The following is a 23939-nucleotide window of genomic DNA, read 5'->3' as shown; positions in this document are numbered from 1 at the left end:
ATTTATATGCTCCATGGACCTTCCTACGCTCATCTGCCAGAAGCAAAATTCTGTTTATACTAGACAGACCCACACATGCCTGCAGATGTAAAATAAAATAAAATCTAATATTACACTCACATGGTTTATTCATAGAGAAATCAAGAATCAAGCAAAGGCCTACTGGTACAGAAGGAAACCATGGAGACCACTGACCGCGCTGCTGTTCTTGTACAGGCACTTGGAAATATGATAGATAATATCCAAGGTAAATGTATTTATTTTTCCAGGGTCATCTGAATGGCAAGAACATAGCAGTCAAACCGCCAGTGGGGAAAAGTCATCATAGCAGTGTTATGAGCTATCCAAACTTAACATATAAAACTGAAAATACCCTAACTTGAACCCAAATTTCTCACAAATACATAAGAAATTATTTCTGCTTGAATCACTGAGGGCTCCATGAATATTGCTGAAGTGGTAATTGACTGAGGATGCTGTGAATATTCTCCAGGTTAGAGCTTTCGACATAAAGCCTCTGCGGTTTTGCAGAGCAAAGAACCTGCATATTTTTTTCCTACTAACCAACCATTAACAGATGATTTCTCAAATTTTACTTTGAATGGGTATGTCAGCAGAGCAGTCAGTCGGGTGTTTGGGGCATGGTCACATGACAGTTTCCCAGGCTCCCAGTTCATCACTATAGTACGTATCTAGGAGAGTGGTATGTGTCCCTGGGGAAAGCAAGTAAACTCTCTCCCCCCCAACACACACACACACACACTTTTTTTCTTTAATACTTCTCCCAGTTATTTTGGATAGCTGGAGAAATAAGCAGACTCTCTTGTTCCATCCCTGGGACATTTCTATACCAAAAGAAGCAAATAGACCATGCACACTCCATATTGGGCTAGGTCTCATAATCGCTCCTGCCAGCTGCGTGGATGAACGTGGGATGAAGCTTCCTGTGTATATTGGAACAGTGCATCAATCTCCTATGTAAAAGCGATGGGAACATAACTATAGTGAGTGTTGATTCACATATTATACTGTGAATCAACACATAATTCATAAGGGGACATATTCCTGCACTGAGTTGGACTCGATGGTCTTATAGGTCCCTTCCAACCCTACTGTTCTATGATTCTATGATTTTTAGCAGAGTTGTTGTTGTTATTTGTGGTATTTATATACGGCTGAATATAAAAAATATCTCAGTGGTTCACTTTATTTATTTATTTATTTATTTATTTAAAACATTTATATCCCTCCCTATATCATTAAGATCTCAGGGCGGCATACAGATAAAATCAATGTAAACAGTATAAAACAATAAATAATATAAATACCTAAAACATATTAAACTATTAAACAAGCTAAAACCAGTTAAAATCTAAAACAGTTAAAACAATGTGCTAGGAAATGCATTTAGCCCTCAAAGGCTTTGGTAAAAAGCCACATTTTTACTTGGCGCCAAAACGAGACCAATGTCTACGCCAATCGGGCCTCCAAGGGGAGGGCATTCCACAACTGGGGTGCCACAGCAGAGAAGGCTCTCTCCCACGTCCCACCATAGTGTATGTCTCGTACTGGTGGGACGCAGAGGAGGGCCCCTCCAACGGATCTCAGTTCTCAGGCAAGCATATATAGGGAGAGGCGCTCCCTCAAATATCGAGGCCCCAAGCTGCTTAGGGCTTTAAATGTCATCACCAAAACCTTGAATTCCAACTGGAAGTGTATTCGCAGCCAGTGCAATTCCTTTAAAATTGATGTTATATGGTTTTTATGGGGTGTTCTGGTTAGAAGTCTAGCTGCTGCATTTTGTTAGCAGTCTAGCTGCAACTTCCGAGTAGTCTTCAAGGGCAGCCCTACGTAAAGTGCATTGCAATAGTCTAATCGGGAAGTTACCAGCACATGTACTACTGTGTCTACGGCTGGATCCACACTTACCGCCTTTTTTCGCCTCCAATGAGGTTTCAGCGCCCACCTTTCACACTATGCAATACCCGCCTCGAAATGGAACCGGAATTTCCCACTTCCGTGCTCCCGCTTTCAATACCCTAATATTCTGGTATTTCCCCTTAATGTGCTCTGATTTTCCACTTTCACTACCATATCCAGTCATAGTCCCCTCCCCCGCCTGTCCATATGTGGCGGTGTTTGTATTTCCCTCCTGTCCAGTCACAGCTCTCAACGACCCCATGTCTTCTTCCAGCTACCGATCGCATAGCTTCCTCAGCAGCCCCTGTTCCCTCAGCAACAGCAACAAGCAAAGGGCTGGATGTGCGTGTGCTTGTCTGATCTCGGAAGCTAAGCAGGATCGGCCTCGGTCAGTGCTTGGATGGGGACTGCCTGGGAATCAGGCTTCCTGCACTGAGCAGGGGGTTGTGGTATCCCTTCAAATGAGATTAAGTTTTACCCCCTCCTATCCCCCGCTCCGGATGTTTTTTAAAAAAATTCAGGCGTTATCCTCGCAGAATCGGGGCTTCTCCGCAATGTTTTTTTTCCTAATTGAGGCATGCTCTTAGAAGCTTCAATTGAACTCAGTGGGGCTCACTTCTGGACAGATACGTATCCTACTGTAGTGTTAGTGTTGTATTGTGATTTTAAATAAAGATAAATGCTGTTTGTGCAGTGGCAAGGCTCCTCTGCAAGACTGAAACACAAGGCAAAACAAGGAAAAGTAAGCAAATCCTGCCCATTACCCTGATTAGGAGGATTGCAATTGAACCAGTCCTGAGCTTTCTGAATGAGCAGGACAGTATGACTGTAATCAGTGGTTAACTAATTAAATGCTTTTAGAAAGACTACCACGGCTCCCAAAAAAGTAGAGAGAACTGGTCACCATTTGTAACTGAAAATACTGAATGCTGAATGACTAATCCTCTTGCTACTCCAGGACTAATAAAACTGCAATTTATTCATACTAGCCTATTGATCAAGAGAAAAGGCCTGAAAGAAGCCCCACTGAAAGTAGCCTGAAAGTAGCCCCACCATTATTATTAATCATTAGGCAGAATTTGTAGGTCACCAGGCAATAACAAACAACTAAAGATACATCCAGTACATGATGTGTGTGTCTCTGTTGTACAAGTGTCACGGTGGGGCTACTTTCAGGCTACTTCAGGTTCAAAATGATCTTCATACCATAAATACCTGTTTACATTTTTTAGGAATTTTTTTATTTATTTATTAAATTTATTAATCGCCCATCTGGCCGGTCACCCAGATGAATTGTTGCCACCAAATGACTGAATGCATAGCAACTGTGGAGTAACAAGGCTGCTTCTACGATGCAGGCAAAGGGAAGAACAACAGAGTTATAACAGCTGAAGGGTTGGATGCCCTGAAGGCATACAAGCAGGACCTTGAGGGGCTGGATTGTCGGAAGACATGCCATGAAAGATACACAAGATAGGCAGTTTGGGTGTTTTCAGACAAGGCTTTACTGTGAAATCCCACTGCCTCATTCAGGGAATTTTATTTGGGTGGAGGTCTAGACTAGGGATGTACAGATTGTGTAAAACCTGTCTTTGTTTTGTGGATTGTCGGGTGCCTTTTGTTCTGTCATCCACCCATTGACAGAAATGAGATTTGGGGGGAGGGGGGTCCAGATTTGCCACAAATGTGCATTTGTGAAATCTTCCATGTGCAAAAATGCACGAACTCCCTCCAAATGTGTATTATCAGGCTTTAGCCTATGGGGGAAATACACATTTTTGGCCGGGGGTGTGTGTTATTTTGCATATTTTTCTACAACAAAATTTGTGCAAAATTTGGGAAGTTAGAAAAACAGACCTCAAGTCTGCAGAATCCACCCGACAGGGGAGACGCCGGTCCACTGCGGGATCTGCAGGTCAGATTCATGAAAATCTGAACTCATTTGGTTCCGTTGCAGATTTCTCCGACATCCCTAGTCTAGACGTTGTTTTTGGTTTGTAGCCTTCCTGTGTTTTCCCACCACTTATTCCATTTTTTTTTCTCATCGAAAAGGGCATTTCCAGACAGAGAGCTCCTAGCACTAGCAATCAAAAGGTTTTCTGTGAATGAGTGGAAGCACTTTTATATCTGTCAGCTGTCCTTGATTCAAGAGAGCTGATGTAGTAAGTAATTCTACACCACATGCTACTTTAAATATGTAGTGTGGTCATTAGCCTGACTTTCTTTTGTTATTTCCAAGTAAGCGCATGGGGCACTAATCCAGATCAGGACTACAGCAGGCAGGCTGGAAGGTTGAAATCTTTTTCTCCAGCCACTTCCCCCCCACCCTAAATTCTCCCCACTACCACCCATACCACCACCACTTGAAGGGGCTAAAGAAAAACCTCCATTAGCACCAACTGAGGTTTTTTAAAATATCAGCCTCCACACCAGGAGGGAATATAGGGGGGGAAGCAGTTGGGTGGGAAGGTTCAAACCTCTGAGTGGTCACAATCTAGACTGGAGGCCTGCGCACTTACTTGGAAGTAAAAAAGAAAATGAGCCTCAGATGCACACTATGTTTTTAACGTGGTATGTAGTTTAGCCGTCAATTCCTCATTGCTCCATGTGCCTGTGGTTTGTTTGTCAAACAGAAATCAGCAGCAAGGTGGAATACTATGGCATTGAACATGACCTGAGGCCTGAGGATATCATTCAGAAGCTCAAGGCCGCAGAAGAGATGCTGAGGAAGATCAGACTACGCAAGCCATTCACCATTCAGATGCAACTTGCAGGCGAAGAGTCTGATGCAGCCAAGGAGTGTGAGTTGTTGTCCTTCAGTCGCGAAGACACAGTCTGGCATGGATACGCAAGGCATGGATATGCAGTTGTATGTAGAAAAATGCATACGCACAAATCTTTATGAGGGCCAACTATGTATGATGGTACCAATTAACTTAAAAATTAACCACTGCCATATTTCCTTAGCTTAAATACTCTATATGATTATATAAGCATCAAAGTATGTTTATGTAAAATAGAAGTGTTTCAATGAGCAGTCAGTATCAAGTAGTTGTAGTGGAGGATATATATGTCTTTTCTCAAGGTAGCGCTTCTCCTGTGAGTAAATCACTTCTTCCCGGCACACCAATTGAAATATTGAGTCGTTGGGAAAATGCAATTATCCTGCTCTTCCCTCCCCAGCAAGCACTTCCATTACAATGGAGAATGCTGTGTGGACTGGAGTTAAACAAGAATCAAGAACATCTTTCCAGAGACTCAGCCACAGTCTCTAAGATTTCCTCTTCCTTCCTGTTAAGCAGTTCAGAAAGGGGGTTTTGGGAAGAGATAAGGGGAGAGATTCTTGCCTGCCATACTGTGCTCCAGTAAACCACAATCCAATACAGAGACATTGCTGCATGCTTTTCCCCTCTTAAGCAAAGTCAGGTACATAATTACATTTAGGAAGGGGAGCTGGTGTGGGAAATAGGAGCAAATAATGAAGCTGACATCTAGAGCTTGATAATGAGGGTCCATGAATAAGGATCTACTGGGACTTAACATTCCTCTAAAGTGGGGTGCCTTTAGCGCATAGCCCAAACTCAGTGCTGCCTTCTACAAATTGAATTCCCATTCATCTAGTCTTGGATTAGGGAAAGGTTTTGACAGTTCTCAAGTAAATGAGAACTGCTTGTTTCAATTGCTCATGCTCGTTTCAATTAATTACACAGCACATATGCACACTTAAAGACTATTTCATACATTATATTTTTAGATGTAAACCTAGGATGCTTGAACAATTCAATTAAAAATGAAAAGTGTGAAAGCAATAGACACATTTGCAAAAGTTTCATACCAACACATTTATCAGGGCCTGTGATTAGCTGTTCCTCTTGGTTGAAGTTGTCCACTCAGTGGACAAACTAAGGTTTCCTTCTTCCATGATGTGTAAGATAGCCCTTAGAAAGGGAGTATCTTTATCAACTTTCTTTGATAAAAGAGGAGAGCTCAGTCAAGATAAACATTGGATGGTATCTAATCTTGTCATTCCATGAACAGAAGGAGCTTTGCAGAACGAGAGTTGCACACATGGAAGGGGCCCTTCTGTTCACCAAAGGAGCCCTTCCTTGAGTGTAGGTCCTGCCATGAATGAAAACTCCTTTTGTGAATGGAAAGACTGGATGCTGCCCTAATTCTCCAAGATCCACAGTGAAAAGAAGAAAAAGATACGTCTTCCCTATAATGTGAAAAGTTCCATCAGAATGTTATCCTTCTGAAGTTGCTTTATTTTGGCTTCAGCTCTTTTTACCTTCTAAGAGCACCATCCTGTGCACGTTCAGGCAGAAAAAAGTCCTACAACTCCCAGTATTTCCCAGAAGCCATACTGGGAGTTCTAAGACTTTCTTCTGTCTAAACATGCATAGGATTGCATCCTAAGTCACACAGAGCAGGACCTACAGTGCATGCTGCAGAGACTGGGACAAGGCAATTCACAAAGGCTAATTGGCTTCTTCTCTTAGTGTTAGAAAAAGCTGAAAAGTGGCAGCAGACACACAATGAAACCAGATCTCTGATTCCTGACATATTGGACCAACTTGGGGAGCACAATGCCAAGCTCACAGACTTGGAAGAGGCCCTGGACCAAGCTGTTGATTCCGTCAAAAAAACGGAAGTGATAAATAAGGAGAGCACTGCCAAACTACAAGAACAGGAGGTACCATGCAACATATTGTTTTAGAGGTTATATTTCTATTTTACTTCTTTTTATGGTTTTACTTTTTTACTGTAAACTGTCCAGAGAATCTTGGTTACTGAGTGGTGTGTGTGCGTGTGCGCACACATGTCTACAGGGAACATTTCCCCCCTCATAAGGACAGTGGAAAGACTGGATGGTTTTGTTTTTAAAATCTGGGATTTCCTTGGACCTTGTATTATTGTACTGGAAGTACAATATATTTTGTAGCTGTCATGTTGGTTGCAGAGAATATGCGATACAAGAAGGCTCTTGCTCCCTGTTCTTAAATATGATCATCCTAATCCAAAGCCCTGACCATGACTGACGTTCAGGAGATTCCAATATATTATTTGTCATATTATTTATAATTTTTATAATATAATTATAATTATATTATTTATAATTTTTTAAGTTGTAAAAATCTGATCAAGGATTCTTGATTCATGAAATGAAGTTTTAATAATATTTGAAGAAAAAGAAGGTGCATGTTTTATTTCTGTTAGGCAAATCCATCTACCTACTCAACCACGCAGTGGAGCAGGTACACAACTTTCACTGATGTTTTTACACCTGTAAATAGCTATGGATCAGTAGCTTCCTGAAATAATTCTAAAATGAAACCATGCTCTGCAAACAATCTTAAGATTTGCCAGCTCTTAGCTTTATATATATGGGCTGGCATTTTAGAATATTCCTTTGCTTAAGTCAGGGGCGGGCAACCCGTGGTCCTCCAGGGCCCCATCTACATGGCACCACTTTCACCCCCACCCCGTCGCAACTGCACATCATTTCAGCTTGGAATTAGCTTCTGCTGGATACACTCATGGTTTACTGTGTGCTTACCTAACAGACTCCACCGTGCCCTTTTTTTGCCATTATACTTAAATGCGCAGCTGTGCAATCCCGTGAGTGTGGGGATGCAACACTTCGGTGGCTGTTTTGTATTTTAGGGGCTCTGCTGTGTCCTTCTGTCCTTCCGTGGGTAAAAAGTGAGTGTTTTGTGTTCCTTCATTTCCACGCCATCTGTTTGTCAGTTCCCCAGCCTGAGACTCTTGCAATGGTTCACACTCACAAGCGTGAGCGGTACGTGCCTACCCATCGCTCCGAAATGGTGGCCAGAGCTAAGTTGGTCCTCCCCTAAGACCCCCAGGCCCTTGGGCACTGAGTCCAAAAGCAACCATTGCGAAAATACGAAGCTGCAAAAATGTGCAAAAGTGTGATTAAATAGATGAAAATGCCTCTCTGTGCTTCTGTAACTGTGCAGCTGCAAAATGATGAGGGGAGTAAAGGGGCATCACAGAGCAATGCAAGCACTACCCACGCCTACAACACACCCACCGCAAAATGCGAAGTCAGTTTGGGGAAGGGACAGATGGCTCAAAACCTGCAGCAAACCAAAAACATTCGCAGCAAAACATCTCCCTGGAAATCCACATTTTCCAAGAGAAAACCATGGATGGCTGTGAAGTGGCAACTGCATCATCTAATCAAAAGGACCTTGACTCACACCCGCCCCGGAATAAAAGGCTCATGGAGATGGCCCCCAGATGTTGTTGGACTCCATGTCTAAGCTGCAGATGGGATTCCACTTAGTACAGATTTGTTTCAAAACAAGAGGATGTAAACCACCATCTGAATTTGCACAGCTGGGATAATGTAGGGGAAAAGGGACGTCCCTTTCTGTGATTTCTGGGCCCTTTTTATATATAGCAGGCCAGTGGCAAATCCAAGAAGAGACACTATCATGTCATCCAAACCAGGTCAATGTTTGAAATGTATCAAACATTTCTGAAAACAGATTCAATTTTTTTTCTCTCTCTTTCACAGAAGCAACAAGAAATATTGGAAGAACAGATTAATGATGTTAACAGTACTCTGCTGATTGCTAGAGATATTTTAAATGGACCACATCAAATCAACTTTGAACTGAATGAGGCAATACAGGTAAGCGTACATTCACCACAGGCCTTAACCAGAGTTAGGTGTTACATCAGCAGCAATTTTAACCATAGCTAACGCTAGCCAATGTCTCTTATTAGCTGTGAGCAGGTCCATTGGACATGGTATATCAAATCCTCCTTGTTCCATTACTATCATGTGACCACACACTCTAGCTGACACTTAAGTTTATTGCTCCAAAAGGTGTCCAGTTACATCACTGGTAGCCAACCCAACATAAACTATCAACTCCCAAGCCCAGGAAACGCTACGGAGAAGTTCCACCCAGTAATGGCTCTTTAAAGTTGGGCATCTTGGCTTGTAGGAAGGTGAGCTACTCTGTTCTGTCTTCCAAGCCTGTTGGGGAAATTAGCTCTGAGGACAGGAGTTCAGTTGCCTTCCCTCCTCCTGGAGTTGTTCCTCAAGCCACGATCTTCCAACAGCACTCTTGCCCCTCCATTCAGGAGCCAGATAGCCAGCTTCCCCAGCACTGGGGCAGGGGATGCTGGTACCCGATAGTTCACCCAGTCTGGAGCTGAGCCAGCTCTTCTGCTAAGTATCCTTTCAGCTGCCTCCTTAGGCTCTATTTCTTCCTGCCAGGTCAGTCTAGGTTTCTCCACCCTTTTCACTCTGTCATCTTTACAGGCTCTGCTGAATCTTATTCCTTTTCCCAAGGCACCAACAACCCCAGGCATTAGGACAGGGATTAAACACTTTTTATCTGGGCTTTGTCCCCTCCCTCTGCTTGCCTGCACTCCTTTTCCTTCACACTGTTTCACTTTCTCTCCCTCCTCTGAATCCTTGGCATATCCTGTTGCAGCCCCACTAACCCCCCGCCCCCAGATTCTGGCCATCTGAGCAGCATCAACCTGCACCTTCTAGGACACACTGCATAGTAGGAACAACTGCTTGCCTGGCCTCCCCCCTCACTGCGGCTCCCAAGCAGTCTGCCAGCCCTTCCCCTTGCTGCTTTGGCTGAGAGGTGAGTAGCTTTAGGAGTGAAACAGCTGCAGTGGGGTCTCCCAGGGCAGGGCGTGCCTCAGCGATCCCCAATGATCAGTCACACTGGCTAAGAGGAGACTCTGATTAGCATTAAACATAGTTACAGGGACGCTAATATAACACTTAACCATAGTTTAGGCTGCAATCCTATACACAATTACCTGGAAGTAAGTCCCACAGAACCCAGTGGGGCTTACTTCTGAGTAGACATCACTAGGCTTGTACTGCACAACTGACAGGGGGAATTCCCACTGGGACAGAGGGCATGTGATCCTACATCACACTTCCAGTCTCTTAATTCAGTGATGCATTATGGGAAGACACAGACCTTTAGAAACAAATGGGGATTCCAGTCTTCAGAATCTTCTGTTGGTACAACCTTTATTCAAGTCTGTGGGGCCTATAACAGCATTAGAACCTCAATTAGAGCCTAAGACTTCAACATGAACAAAACTAAACATTGCTAAAACAGATTTACTATATTAAAACCTTCTTTATAAACCTTAGTCCTTATAAGTGTTGACTGATAATCTCATCCAACTAAGGCCTAGTTCTTGATGACAAACATTCAATCCAACAAACCCCAATCTGAAGTGATGCAGTCCGGACACAAGTTGACCACCTAGATGAGAATTAGGCCTAAGAATCCCAAATCCTTTTCGTCATTTTCTTGATCTACCTAATTTTGAAATAATATTAACAATTTGTGGAAACATTGTTTTTAAAAATCACTGCTATTCTTTCTTTGCTCTTTTTGTTTGGTCAGAACGCATCCAGTTTCTATGCGGAAATAGATGGAGCTAAAATACACCTACAGGACAAACTGGCCAACCTCTCAAGGTTCGATGATGTTCTAGTGCAGAGGGCCATGGACTATGCACAGGAGCTTCGTGTTCTTGCAGATGACCTAGACAGGTACATTTTAATCATATCAGATGCTGTGCCATATTCACAACAAATGGGCCCGGCCCAGCCAAAGTGAAGCACCTTTAAATCCCATTCATCTCAGTGGGACAGAATTAAGGATGTGATTAACTCTTCCTTGGAAATGACTGGGACTTCCCTTTCCCAAGTGCTTCCCATTGGCTGGATAGTACCCAAGGATAATAAAAGGATAATAAAAGGGAACAAGCAAATACCACCATAACAAAAATAATAATACTTAGCATTTAAGTAGCGCTTGAAGATGTACATATATTATTTCAGTAGTGCTGCCTTAGAACAACGCTGTAAAGTAGGTCAGTATTACATTACCTCCATAACACAGACGGTGAGAGGCTATAGTTGAAAGATTTTCTTGCCTGAGGCCACCTAGTGAGTTAATGGCCAGTGGGGGCTGGGGGCTCCTATTTCAGTGGGGTAATGTTTCTGTTTTCGGTTTTAGCCAGAACCAGTCAGAACTCTAAAGGAGCTATCCAAAGTGCTGGAGCCTATCTCCCAAGGGTTCAGCACCTTGGATAGCTCCTTTAAAGTTCTGGCTGGTTCTGACTAAAATCCAGAGTGGATTCACTGCTCCACTGAAATAGGAGCCACCAGCTTCCACTGGTAATGGCTGAAGCAAAACCTGCACCAGAAGCTTCCTATCTCACAATTCACACCCTTTTAACTACTACACTGCACCAGCTCTCAACATAAGGACAGCCTAGATGAGATGTGGGCGATCCATGATCAGATCTGCTGATGTTTTTTTATTTACTTCAAAGCCGTTGGGGGAAGATGCTAATTTGATCAGTGAGGCAGCAGTGGGAGAGGGAGTTAACTTCCCCCACTCTCCATGCCATTTTCCCTGTCAAATATGTCATCCTCCAATGCTGCTTATAGCCTCTCTGCTTAAAACTCATTCTATTTCCCTCCTCTTTCCCCGCCCCCTCTGTCACAGGTCATTGCATGGTGTTGATACGAATGGATTAGTACAAAAAGCATTAAATGCTTCCAGTGTCCATGAAAATATCATTAATTACATTCATGAAGCCCATCAAATGTCTGTCTTGGCATTAAACACTACAGAGCGAGTCAGCGATGTAAGTAACAACATTTGGTATGCTAGTCAGTGCTCCATGATCCTTATGTCCTTGGGATGAGGCCAGATTTGCACCTTCTGAAAATTCTGGTATGTGAAAAATTTCTATACAATTTTCCCAAGGATGGCAGGATACTCTTGGTCAAATTCCAGATCAATTACATTGGCCTTCTAATGTTATATAAGGTGCCGTAGTGCAGTTACAATTGCAGCTGCAAGGACAACAGCACAGTGTGTGGCAGAATGCTGTTGCCCAGCTTCCATTCATTGCAGTAGCAGCAATAGTGCTCACGCCTTCAGTGTTCTGCTTCCAAGCTTCCCAGAGGATTTGGTTAGCCGCTGCAGAAGCAGGATGCCATTGATGAACCTTTGCTCAGATCCAGCAGGACTCCTCTTATCTTCTTAATGGAGCTTGCACAGGAGAACATCCTACTAGATCAAGGTTGGGCAACTTGTGGCCCCCAGATGTTGTTGGACTGCTCCAATCAGTTTTAGACAGCATGGCCAACGTTGAAGGATTATTGGAGTTTCAGTCCTACAATATCTGGAGAGCCACTACTTGCCCACCTCTGTATAGGTTGTGCTCTAGACCTCCAAACAGTTCCAAATATACCAGTAGAGTTATCTAGCTGCTTGTTGTAATGTCTGAAAGCAGTCTAAGTTCCCTCCAAATTATAAGGCCACATGCAAAGCACACAGCACAAAAACGTGAATTCTGCAGCGCTCTAAAACTATTGCGCAGTTCACCTAACGAGAGGCAATATCGTTCAGCTGCAGTCTCTGATAAATTTTGTTTTGGTGTCATTTTCTAATCTTTACTACAACAATTACATAATTCCTGCATAACATGAAAAATTAGCATGGCTTGGATCCAGACTATCCGGGAGAAGAATGCCATTCAAGGGATGCCCTGCTAGAGAAAGGAGAGAAGGGACTTTTATTGATTGCCTCTTCTCCTTCTGCCCCTGGAAAGCAGCTCTGGAGGATCAGAAAGCAGCTCTGAAACATCCCCCAGAAAACAGCATGGGGGACAGCACTGGGGGCTGCAGGGGAAAGGGGCAATCCGTGAAATTTGCCTTGCCTTCCCCCTTCCTCCAGCAGGGATCCTCCCCTGGATCTCAGTCACTTCCACGACTCTGAGCCAACGATGCATAGACAATGCCATGCATATGTGGACTGCTGTGTCAATATCAATAAGGAAGCTGTGTGTGGCTGCTGGAATGTTTGCCTCCTGGATCAGGGTGACTGTCTCATAGATACAAGATACAATAAATTGTGCTTCCAGACGGATGGCTCCTATCAATCAGCGTTATCAATCAAAAAGCATTGTGCAACTATTCCATCTTTTTTTCTCCTTAACTGTTTTTTTGTAGAAAGAAAAAAGATGGAAGAAGCAGTGGGGGGAAAATGGGAGGGTTAAGTCACAGTGAGTCTTTCCTTTTTTCTTTTTTTTTTGAGAAAGGCATCTAAGAAATCTTGATGATGATGATGATGATGATACAAGTGGCAGAACAAGACTTCTGGGCCACCAGTAAAATTCCGAGAATGAGGCAGGGCAATTGCATAATAAAAGCTTCGTCTGGAAGCACCCAAAGGTGCCTGTTTTCACGAAGTCTTATTCTGACTCTCTTTCTGAAATGAATTTGTAGGCTGTTGTTGGAATTGACACTCAGATCGCTTACCATAAAGAGGAAAGCAAAAAGCTTCTCCATCAAGCCAGAGAACAGCAACAGACGGCAGATGCTAGTAAATATATTTTATCTTGATTCAGATGCTTCTCTGGAACTACAAAAGCTCTGTGTATGGAAAGGGAACATCATGAAGAAAAATGTTGACATGAAAGATTTAATCATTATCTCCCATTGAGAGTTCTGCAATTCAAAAGCTTGAATATTTCAAGCCCAACAGAAGCTGGTCTGGGACCAACACTGCAACAAAGGCCTATTGTATTACCAAGCTATATATAAGATTTACAGGATGTTGGTACTACTTTTACTGCAATATAAAACAATGGGGATTAGTGCTTTTAACCTGTCATAAGCAGAACCAAATGCTTTCCATGTTTGCAGTGTTTTATACTAGTAATGTAAGTGTACTGTCACCTATCCTAAGTGGATGCCAGCTACAAATTCTTTTTAAGAGAAGGTCCTTAAGGAAGATTCCAGATTCCCTTGGCAAGAGCTGATGGATGTTGGCCAGGAGGCAATTTAAAAAATCCATACTACCTGAAACTCAGTTAGTATATGTGCCATTAAATATATCCCAGTTAAATAGTTTACTAACTACTAGTGTCTGCTCAACATGTAGTGAAGCTTCTTTTTGACGCATTAATACCAAGACAAGATGTAACCTCCATTATGTCACGCATAGTAGAAAAAATGTTTCTTACATTTTATTTCTTCTACTTTACAGATGATTTAGCTGTTGCTGACACAGGTCGACGTGTTAATGGGAGTCTTGCCAGGAAGAATAATTTTAAAGCCCGTTTGATGAAAGTCATTACTAAAATACAGATGTCAGAGCAAGGTCAGGAGATAAATACTGAGAAATTTAATCTTGTGAAACTGATTAAAGAAGAAATTTATACTAGTGATCCCCTTAGTTATTATGTCAGGTAGGATCCAATTCAAAACTTACTTGATTCTTTTTTTAAAAGTTGGATTGCATACCTGCCCTTAACTCTGTTGTATTCATTGGATCTTCCCAATAAAGGGAATTTTAAAATAATATTTACAATTAAATTTGGTGACCCCTGTAATGTACACAGGGGCAAGATAAATTACTTATGAACTACACTAAGAAGGCTTTTAGCCCGCATGCCACTGTTTTTATGGATCTCTACAAACCAAATATTTCATAGTAAGTTCTTAGAATAGGATTGAAACGTAGTGTTTCTATACACACTTCTGTCCAACTTGTCTCACACAACATGCTACTATATTCATAGTATTCTGTGTGCCATCCATTGTTGTGCATAGCTTTAGGGTCTGCATACTACAGTAAATACTGCAAATCAAATAAACATCAGTACACCTTTGGGGGCATATTAAGCACAGGGTATTATCTGTTCATACACTATGAATTCTTATACCTGAATATTCATTATGGCTTATAATTCCTGCCAGTGTCATACAGAGCATAAGAGAAAGATATTTGGGGCCAGGTTTTTGGCCAGTCATATATGGAATGGTCCCCTTCATGGATCACTGCCTTGTTGTGGCGAAGGGGCTTGCGTAACTCAGTGAAGCCATAAGCTATGCCGTGCAGGGCCACCCAAGACAGACAGGTCATGGCAGAGAGTTCTGACAAAATGTGGTCCACTGGAGAAGGAAATGGCAACCCACTCCAGTATTCTTGCCAAGAAAACCCCATGGAACGTATCACAAGGCTAAAAGATATGACGCCGGAAGATGAGCCCCTCAGGTCGGAAGGTGTCCAATATGCTACTGGGGAAGAGCAGAGGGTATTTCCAAGTAGCGCCAGAAAGAGTGAAGCGGCTGGGCCAAAGCCGAAAGGACACTCAGCTGTGGATGTGTCTGGTGGTGAAAAGGAAATCCGATGCTGTAAAGAACAATATTGTTTAGGAACCTGGAATGTCAGATCAATGAATCAAGGTAAGCTGGAGGTGGTCAAACATGAGATGGCAAGATTGAACATCAACATCTTGGGAATCAGCGAACTAAAATGGACAGGCATCGGCGAATTTAATTCAGGTGACCATCATATCTACTATTGTGGGCAAGAATCCCTTAGAAGAAATGGAGTAGCACTCATAGTCAACAAAAGGGTGGGAAAAGCAGTACTGGGGTACAATCTTAAAAATGATAGAATGATCTCAGTACGAATCCAAGGCAAACCATTCAACATCACAGTAATTCAAGTCTATGCCCCAACCACTGAGGCCGAAGAAGCTGAGGTTGATCGGTTCTATGAAGACCTACAACACCTTCTAGAACTAACACCAAAAAAAGATGTCCTCTTCATCATAGGGGATTGGAATGCTAAAGTAGGAAGTCAAGAAATCACCGGGATAACAGGCAGGCATGGCCTTGGTGTACAAAATGAAGCAGGACAAAAGCTAATAGAGTTTTGCCAAGAGAACATGCTGATCATAGCAAACACTCTTTTCCAACAGCACAAGAGGCGACTCTACACATGGACCTCACCAGATGGTCAGTATCGAAATCAGATTGATTATGTCCTTTGCAGCCAAAGATGGAGAAGCTCCATACAGTCAGTAAAAACAAGACCTGGAGCTGACTGTGGCTCAGATCATGAGCTGCTTCTTGCAAAATTTCGGCTTAAATTGAAGAACGTCGGGAAAACCACTAAACCGTTCAGGTATGACCTAAATCATATCCCTGATGAATATACAGTGGAGGTGAGGAATAGATTTCAGGGATTAGACCTGATAGACAGAGTGCCTGAGGAACTATGGACGGAGGTCCGTAACATTGTTCAGGAGGCAGCAACGAAATCCATCCCAAAGAAAAAGAAATGCAAGAAAGCCAAGTGGCTGTCTGATGAGGCTTTACAAGTAGCTGAGGAAAGAAGGGAAGCGAAAAGCAAGGGAGAAAGGGGAAGATATACCCAACTGAATGCAGAGTTCCAGAGAATAGCAAGGAGAGACAAGAAGGCCTTCTTAAATGAACAATGCAAAGAAATTGAGGAAAACAACAGAATGGGAAAGACTAGAGATCTCTTCAAGAAAATTGGAGATCTCAAGGGAACGTTTTGTGCAAAGATGGGCATGATAAAGGACAAAGAAGGCAGGGACCTAACAGAAGCAGATGAGATTAAGAAGAGGTGGCAAGAATACACAGAAGAACTATACAGGAAAGATCTGAATGTCCCTGATAGCCATGATAGTGCGGTCACTGAACTTGAGCCGGACATCCTAGAGAGTGAAGTCAAGTGGGCCTTAGGAAGCATTAGTAACAACAAAGCTAGCGGAGATGACAGTATTCCAGCTGAGCTATTTAAAATCCTAAAAGATGATGCTGTTAAAGTGCTGCATTCAATATGCCAACAAATCTGGAACACTCAACAGTGGCCACAAGACTGGAAAAGGTCAGTTTACATTCCAATTCCAAAGAAGGGCAACGCCAAAGAGTGTTCAAACTACCGCACAATTGCACTCATTTCACATGCCAGCAAGGTGATGCTCAAAATCCTACAAGCTAGGCTTCAGCAGTATGCGAACCGAGAACTACCAGAAGTACAAGCTGGGTTTCGAAGAGGCAGAGGAACTAGAGATCAAATCGCCAACATTCGCTGCATCATGGAGAAAGCAAGAGAATTCCAGAAAAATGTCTATTTCTGCTTCATTGACTACGCTAAAGCCTTTGATTGTGTGGATCACAACAAACTGTGGCAAATTCTTAAAGAGATGGGAGTACCAGACCACCTTACCTGTCTCCTGAGAAACCTGTACGAGGATCAAGAAGCAACAGTAAGAACCAGAGATGGAACAACCGATTGGTTCAAAATTGGGAAAGGAGTACGACAAGGCTGCATATTGTCACCCTGCTTATTTAACTTATATGCAGAGTACATCATGAGAAATGCCGGGTTGGATGAATCAGAGGTCGGAATTAAGATTGCCGGGAGAATTATCAACAACCTCCGATATGCAGATGATACCACCCTAATGGCAGAAAGCGAAGAGGATCTCAAGAGCCTCTTGTTGAGGGTGAAAGAGGAGAGTGCAAAAGCTGGTTTGAAACTCAACATTAAAAAAACGAAGATCATGTCATCTGGCCCTATCACCTCCTGGCATATAGAAGGGGAAGAAATGGAAGCAGTGACAGATTTTACTTTCTTGGGCTCCAAGATCACCACAGACGGTGACTGTAGCCATGAAATTAAAAGACGCTTGCTCCTTGGGAGGAAAGCTATGGCCAACCTAGACAGCATAGTAAGAAGCAGAGACATCACCTTGCCGACAAAGGTCCGTCTAATCAAAGCTATGGTTTTCCCAGTAGTAATGTATGGCTGTGAGAGCTGGACTATAAGGAAGGCTGAGCGCCGAAGAATTGATGCTTTCGAACTGTGGTGCTGGAGAAGACTCTTACGAGTGCCCTGGACGGCAAGGAGGTCAAATCAGTCCATCCTAAAGGAAATCAACCCTGAGTGCTCATTGGAAGGACAGATAATGAAGCTGAAGCTCCAATATTTTGGCCACCTAATGCGAAGAGAAAACTCCCTGGAAAAGACCTTGATGCTGGGAAGGACTGAAGGCAAAAGGAGAAGGGGACGGCAGAGGATGAGATGGCTAGATAGCATCACGGATGCAATGAATATGAACTTGAGCACGCTCCGGGAGAGAGCGCAGGACAGGAAGGCCTGGCGTGCTATGGTCCATGGGGTCACGAAGAGTCGGACACGACTGAACGACTGAACAACAACAACAACATATGGAATGGTATCCAACTAGTGTCCATCTGCCGACGGAAGACATCCATATGCCAAATTGGGAGGGGGACCATTTTTGGAGATACTCCCTGTGCCCTGAAGCCTCCTGTGTTCCCCCCAAATCCAATGTAAAGGGCCTCCCCAACCCTCTGTAGAACATTTGAGGGCACGGGGGGGGGGTTCAGGGAGGGGATTTGAAAATATGCCCCTCCCTATTCTACTGATGGATGCCTTCCATTGGTGGAGGGACACTAGCTGTATACCACCCATAAAAGTGTATTAACAGAGTAACACAAATATAAATAGATTTTTAAAAAATGTTAACAAAGATTAAAATACAGTTTGATGGTGCTAAGAGAAAAGTCATACCAAGTTCATAACATGATCAGCAGGGTTAAATATCATGCTAAAGAGACTACCATAGACTACAGAACTGGTCTCTAAACTGCAAATGTTGGGATTTTTAAATAAATCCTAGACCTTGCTGAGCCATTCTGTTTTGAAGGTTTTGTTGCTGCTTTCTTATACCTTGCAAATGTTAGTCTAGCTGCTGTTAGCCTATGTAGGAGGATTAAGGAGAGTCTGGGTTTGATATTTTTAGCAACATTCAGCAGGAAGAATACTGGATTAGGAGTCAGCTGCAAGTGGAAAAATCTCATGTTGGGTATAAGCATAAACACTGAATACAGCAGCACATGCATACTAAAGCAGGACATGCTTTAAGCATACTAAGTGTTGTTTTCCAAAGTTTTGATGCATCCCTCACAAAAATATCACATGTTGAAAAAATTCTCCTTTGGGGTAAGGCAATACCAGCAGTTGCCACCACTAGGAAAAAATCCAGTGTTGTGTGAGCGCAAGTCTGGTTGCATGACTCTCTTTCTCCTCCTCTTTCCCCCCTGCGCTAGCCCACTCACCCCCAGGCGGTCTCCCAACCCTCTGGAGAAATTTTTGGGGGCACTCAGGAGCTTCGGGGGGGGGATCACCCCCTCCCTATTCTTCTGACAGAAGCAGCTTCATCAGCGGAAAAATTTAATTGGATACCACCCTCGGTCTCGTAAACTTTGTGGGTGCCAAATGTCATTGAAACACTATCTTGTAACAATTTTTCCTGACATTCGATGAAACTGAGATCTGGAATTGATCTTTAAATAAGAAGCTGTTAATATCTATGGTGCAACAGTGGGGTTTTTTAAAAGCAAAGATGAATTTCCATAATTTCCTCAGCACAGAGTACTTTGGCTCTCACTATAACGTTATCATCCCCTTCATGGATCACTGCCTTGTTGTGGCGAAGGGGCTTGCGTAACTAAGTGAAGCCATAAGCTATGCCATGCAGGGCCACCCAAGACGGACAGGTCATGGTGGAGAGTTCTGACAAAATGTGGTCCACTGGAGAAGGAAATGGCAACCCACTCCAGTATTCTTGCCAAGAAAACCCCATGGAACGTATCACAAGGCTAAAAGATATGATGCCAGAAAATGAGCCCCTCAGGTCGGAAGGTGTCCAATATACTACTGGGGAAGAGCAGAGGGTATTTCCAAGTAGCGCCAGAAAGAGTGAAGTGGCTGGGCCAAAGCCGAGAGGACACTCAGCTGTGGATGTGTCTGGTGGTGAAAAGAAAGTCCGATCCTGTAAAGAACAATATTGTTTAGGAACCTGGAATGTACGATCAATGAATCAAGGTAAGCTGGAGGTGGTCAAACATGAGATGGCAAGATTGAACATCGACATCTTGGGAATCAGTGAACTAAAATGTACAAGCATGGGCGAATTTAATTCAGGTGACCATTATATCTACTACTGTGGGCAAAAATCCCTTAGAAGAAATGGAGTAGCACTCATAGTCAACAAAAGGGTGGGAAAAGCAGTACTGGGGTACAATCTCAAAAACGACAGAATGATCTCAGTACAAATCCAAGGCAAACTATTCAACTTCACAGTAATTCAAGTCTATGCCCCAACCACTGAGGCCAAAGAAGCTGAGGTTGATCAGTTCTATGAAGACCTACAGCACCTTCTAGAACTCACACCAAAAAAAGATGTCCTCTTCATCATAGGGGATTGGAATGCTAAAGTAGGAAGTCAAGAAATCACCAGGATAACAGGCAAGCATGGCCTTGGTGTACAAAATGAAGCAGGACAAGGCTAATAAGAGTTTTGCCAAGAGAACATGCTGATCATAGCAAACACTCTTTTCCAACAGCACAAGAGGTGACTCTACACATGGACATCACCAGATGGCCAATATCAAAATCAGATTGATTATGTAGTTTGCAGCCAAAGATGGAGCAGCCAGTCAAAACAAGACCTGGAGCTGACTGTGGCTCAGATCATGAGCTGCTTCTTGCAAAATTTTGGCTTAAATTGAAGAACGTCGGGAAAACCACTAAACCGTTCAGGTATGACCTAAATCATATCCCTGATGAATATACAGTGGAGGTGAGGAATAGATTTAAGGGATTAGACCTGATAGACAGAGTGCCTGAGGAACTATGGACGGAGGTCCGTAACATTGTTCAGGAGGCAGCAATGAAATCCATCCCAAAGAAAAAGAAATGCAAGAAAGCAAAGTGGCTGTCTGATGAGGCTTTACAAGTAGCTCACGAAAGAAGGGAAGCGAAAAGCAAAGGAGAACGGGGAAGATATACCCAACTGAATGCAGAGTTCCAGAGAATAGCAAGGAGAGACAAGAAGGCCTTCTTACATGAACAATGCAAAGAAATCGAGGAAAACAATAGAATGGGAAAGACTAGAGATCTTTTCAAGAAAATCGGAGATATCAAGGGAACATTTTGTGCAAAGACGGGCATGATAAAGGACAAAGAAGGCAGGGACCTAATAGAAGCAGATGAGATTAAGAAGAGATGGAAAGAATACACAGAAGAACTATACAGGAAAGATCTTAATGTCCCTGAGAGCCATGATAGTGTGGTCACTGAACTTTAACCGGACATCCTATAGAGTGGAGTCAAGTGGGCCTTAGGAAGCATTACTAACAACAAAGCTAGCAGAGATGACAGTATTCCAGCTGAGCTATTTAAAATCCTAAAAGATGATGCTGTTAAAGTGCTGCACTCAATATCCCAGCAAATTTGGAACACTCAACAGTGGCCGCAAGACTGGAAAAGGTCAGTTTACATTCCAATTCAAAGAAGGGCAATGCCAAATAGTGTTCAAACTACCGCACAATTGCACTCATTTCACATGCCAGCAAAGTTATGCTCAAAATCCTACACGCTAGGCTTCAGCAGTATGTGAACCGAGAACTACCAGAAGTACAAGCTGGGTTTCGAAGAGGCAGAGGAACTAGAGAGCAAATCGCCAACATTCGCTGGATCATGGAGAAAGCAAGAGAATTCCAGAAAAACGTCTATTTCTGCTTCATTGACTGCGCTAAAGCCTTTGATTGTGTGGATCACAACAAACTGTGGCAAATTCTTAAAGAGATGGGAGTACCAGACCACCTTACCTGTCTCCTGAAAAACCTGTACGAGGGTCAAGAAGCAACAGTAAGAACCAGACATGGAACAACCAATTGGTTCAAAATTGGGAAAGGAGTACGACAAGGCTGCATATTGTTGCCCTGCTTATTTAACTTCTATGCAGAGTACATCATGAGAAACACCGGGCTGGATGAATCACAGGTCGGAATTAAGATTGCCGGGAGAATTATCAACAACCTCGGATACACGGACGATACCACCCTAATGGCAGAAAGTGAAGAGGATCTAAAGAGCCTCTTGTTGAGGGTGAAAGTTGAGAGTGCAAAAGCTAGTTTGAAACTCAACATTAAATAAACGAAGATCATGGCATCTGGCCCCATCACTTCCTGGCATATAGAAGGGGAAGAAATGGAAGCAGTGACAGATTTTATTTTCTTGGGCTCCAAGATCACCACAGACGGTGACTGTAGCCATGAAATTAAAAGACGCTTGCTCCTTGGGAGGAAAGCTATGGCAAACCTAGACAGCATAGTCAGAAGCAGAGACATCACCTTGCCGACAAAGGTCCGCATATTCAAAGCTATGGTTTTCCCAGTAGTAATGTATGGCTGTGAGAGCTGGACTGTAAGGAAGGCTGAGCGCTGACGAATTGATGCTTTCAAACTGTGGTGCTGGAGAAGACTCTTACGAGTCCCCTGGACTGCAAGGAGGTCAAATCAGTCAATCCTAAAGGAAATCAACCCTGAGTGCTCATTGAAAGGACAGATACTGAAGCTGAAGTTCAAATATTTTGGCCACCTAATGAAAAGAGAAAAGTCACTGGAAAAGACCCTGATGCTGGGAAGGACTGAAGGCAAAAGGAGAAGGGGACGGCAGAGGATGAGATGGCTAGATAGCATCACTGATGCAATGAATATGAATTTGAGCACACTCCGGGAGAGAGCGGAGGACAGGAAGGCCTGGTGTGCTATGGTCCATGGGGTCACAAAGAGTCGGACACGACTTAATGACTGAACAACAATAACGTATCATGGAGGATAAGACAATCAATAGTTACTAGTGATGATGTCTATATATTACCTCCAGCATCAGAGGCACTATGCTTCTGAAGACCAGTTGCTTGGGGACATGAGCTGGAGGATGCTACTGTATTAATGTCCTTGCTTGTGGGCTTCCCATGGTCATCTAGCTGGGCATTGTGCAAACAAAATGCTAGACTAGATGGGCCTTTGGTTTCACGCAGCATAGCTCTTTTTACTTTCTTATCTAATCCCCTTACACTAGCTATTAAGAGTCATTTTTTGTTTGTTTTACAGATAATACCAGACAACGTTTGGACCAGTTGAAAGTCATTACTGATCAAGCTCTAAATACAGCTGTAGCGCTAACCCACACTACTGGGCCAATGGCTGAAAATCTGACCAAATGGTCCCAAGATCTGAGGAACTTTAAACCTGAAAGAGCAGCTTATGAACATGCCACCATCACAACAAGGGAGACAGGTATAAATGACAGGAAATGCTAAACAAATGGGATCCAGAATTAGCTGATTACCTATAATGGGTAGAAGACCCTATTGGGTAGAAAAGCAGCTACAAATATAATGTATAAATTGCTACAGTGGGCAAGCTGATAGATATATAGATGATAGATAGAATGATATAACTACATAGCAATGTCTCTTTACTGCTCATTCCAAGTAAAACTGCATTGCATTTGTGGCTTTGCATTTTGAGAAATTTGTTTAGTAGCCTTTCATGTCGAACAAAATGGAATTATTATTCGTGTGTAACCTTGATGCCAAGCAGCCCCCTCTTGTGTCCTTTTCAATGATAGTGAAGAGTCTCACAGAAGTCCTCCCACAGCTGCTGGATAAGCTGCGAACAGTAGAACAGAAGTGGCCAGCAAACAATGTCTCAGCCAGCATCCAGAGGGTCAGAGAGCTCATTGCACAGACGAGGAGTGTAGCAAACAAGGTAAAAGTGCTTGAGGGGAAATTTCCTAATGAATGACCTCCTGAATTCAACTTTGATCTTAAGTTACTTCTTCCTACCTGGATTGCTCTCAGCATTAGTAACCCTTGTTACTAATGTAACATATATGTTGTTACTAATTAATTGTTTTGTTACTTGTTACTAATGTAACATAACATAATGTAATAATGTAATGTAATGAACCCAAGTATCAGGCTGAATGGTCAAATGACACCAATGTCATGTTAATGTTCACTGCTTTGGCATTCCTGAACTCCAAAACAAATGGATAATCATATATAAATCATAACTAAGTGCCATTACACCATAATGGGAAAAAATGGAGAGGTAATGTTGGGAAAATGTTTCTGAAAAGTCATTTAAATCTGCCCATTGAAAACTATCACAGTGTTAGCCATCCATATTTGTTTTATTTATTTAAAGATTTATATCCCACCCTATGGCTCCACAGAGCCTGCAAGGCTTCTTACTGCACATAAAGGCTCAACAT

The 23939-nt window shown here is 42.9% G+C and overlaps 1 protein-coding gene across 1 annotated transcript in view; it reads left to right on the top strand.

The window, feature by feature from the left end:
- LAMA4 (laminin subunit alpha 4) overlaps positions 1-23939 on the top strand; it is a 131123-nt gene that overhangs the window by 65725 nt on the left and 41459 nt on the right. The window contains exons 9-18 of the mRNA XM_084827324.1: positions 136-247; positions 4554-4721; positions 6420-6613; positions 8462-8578; positions 10341-10489; positions 11454-11595; positions 13244-13340; positions 14007-14120; positions 22772-22957; positions 23292-23431. Coding sequence (XP_084683450.1) covers positions 136-247; positions 4554-4721; positions 6420-6613; positions 8462-8578; positions 10341-10489; positions 11454-11595; positions 13244-13340; positions 14007-14120; positions 22772-22957; positions 23292-23431 — 1419 coding nt within the window. The remainder of the gene's footprint in view (positions 1-135; positions 248-4553; positions 4722-6419; positions 6614-8461; positions 8579-10340; positions 10490-11453; positions 11596-13243; positions 13341-14006; positions 14121-22771; positions 22958-23291; positions 23432-23939) is intronic.

The sequence above is a fragment of the Heloderma suspectum genome, chromosome 1 (genome assembly GCF_057233095.1).
Source record: "Heloderma suspectum isolate Gila_16-S chromosome 1, 16-S_ref, whole genome shotgun sequence".
NCBI classification, from domain to species: Eukaryota; Metazoa; Chordata; class Lepidosauria; order Squamata; family Helodermatidae; genus Heloderma; species Heloderma suspectum.
The sequence above is the reverse complement of the archived record's forward strand: the minus strand, read 5'-3'. Positions and strand labels throughout refer to the sequence as shown.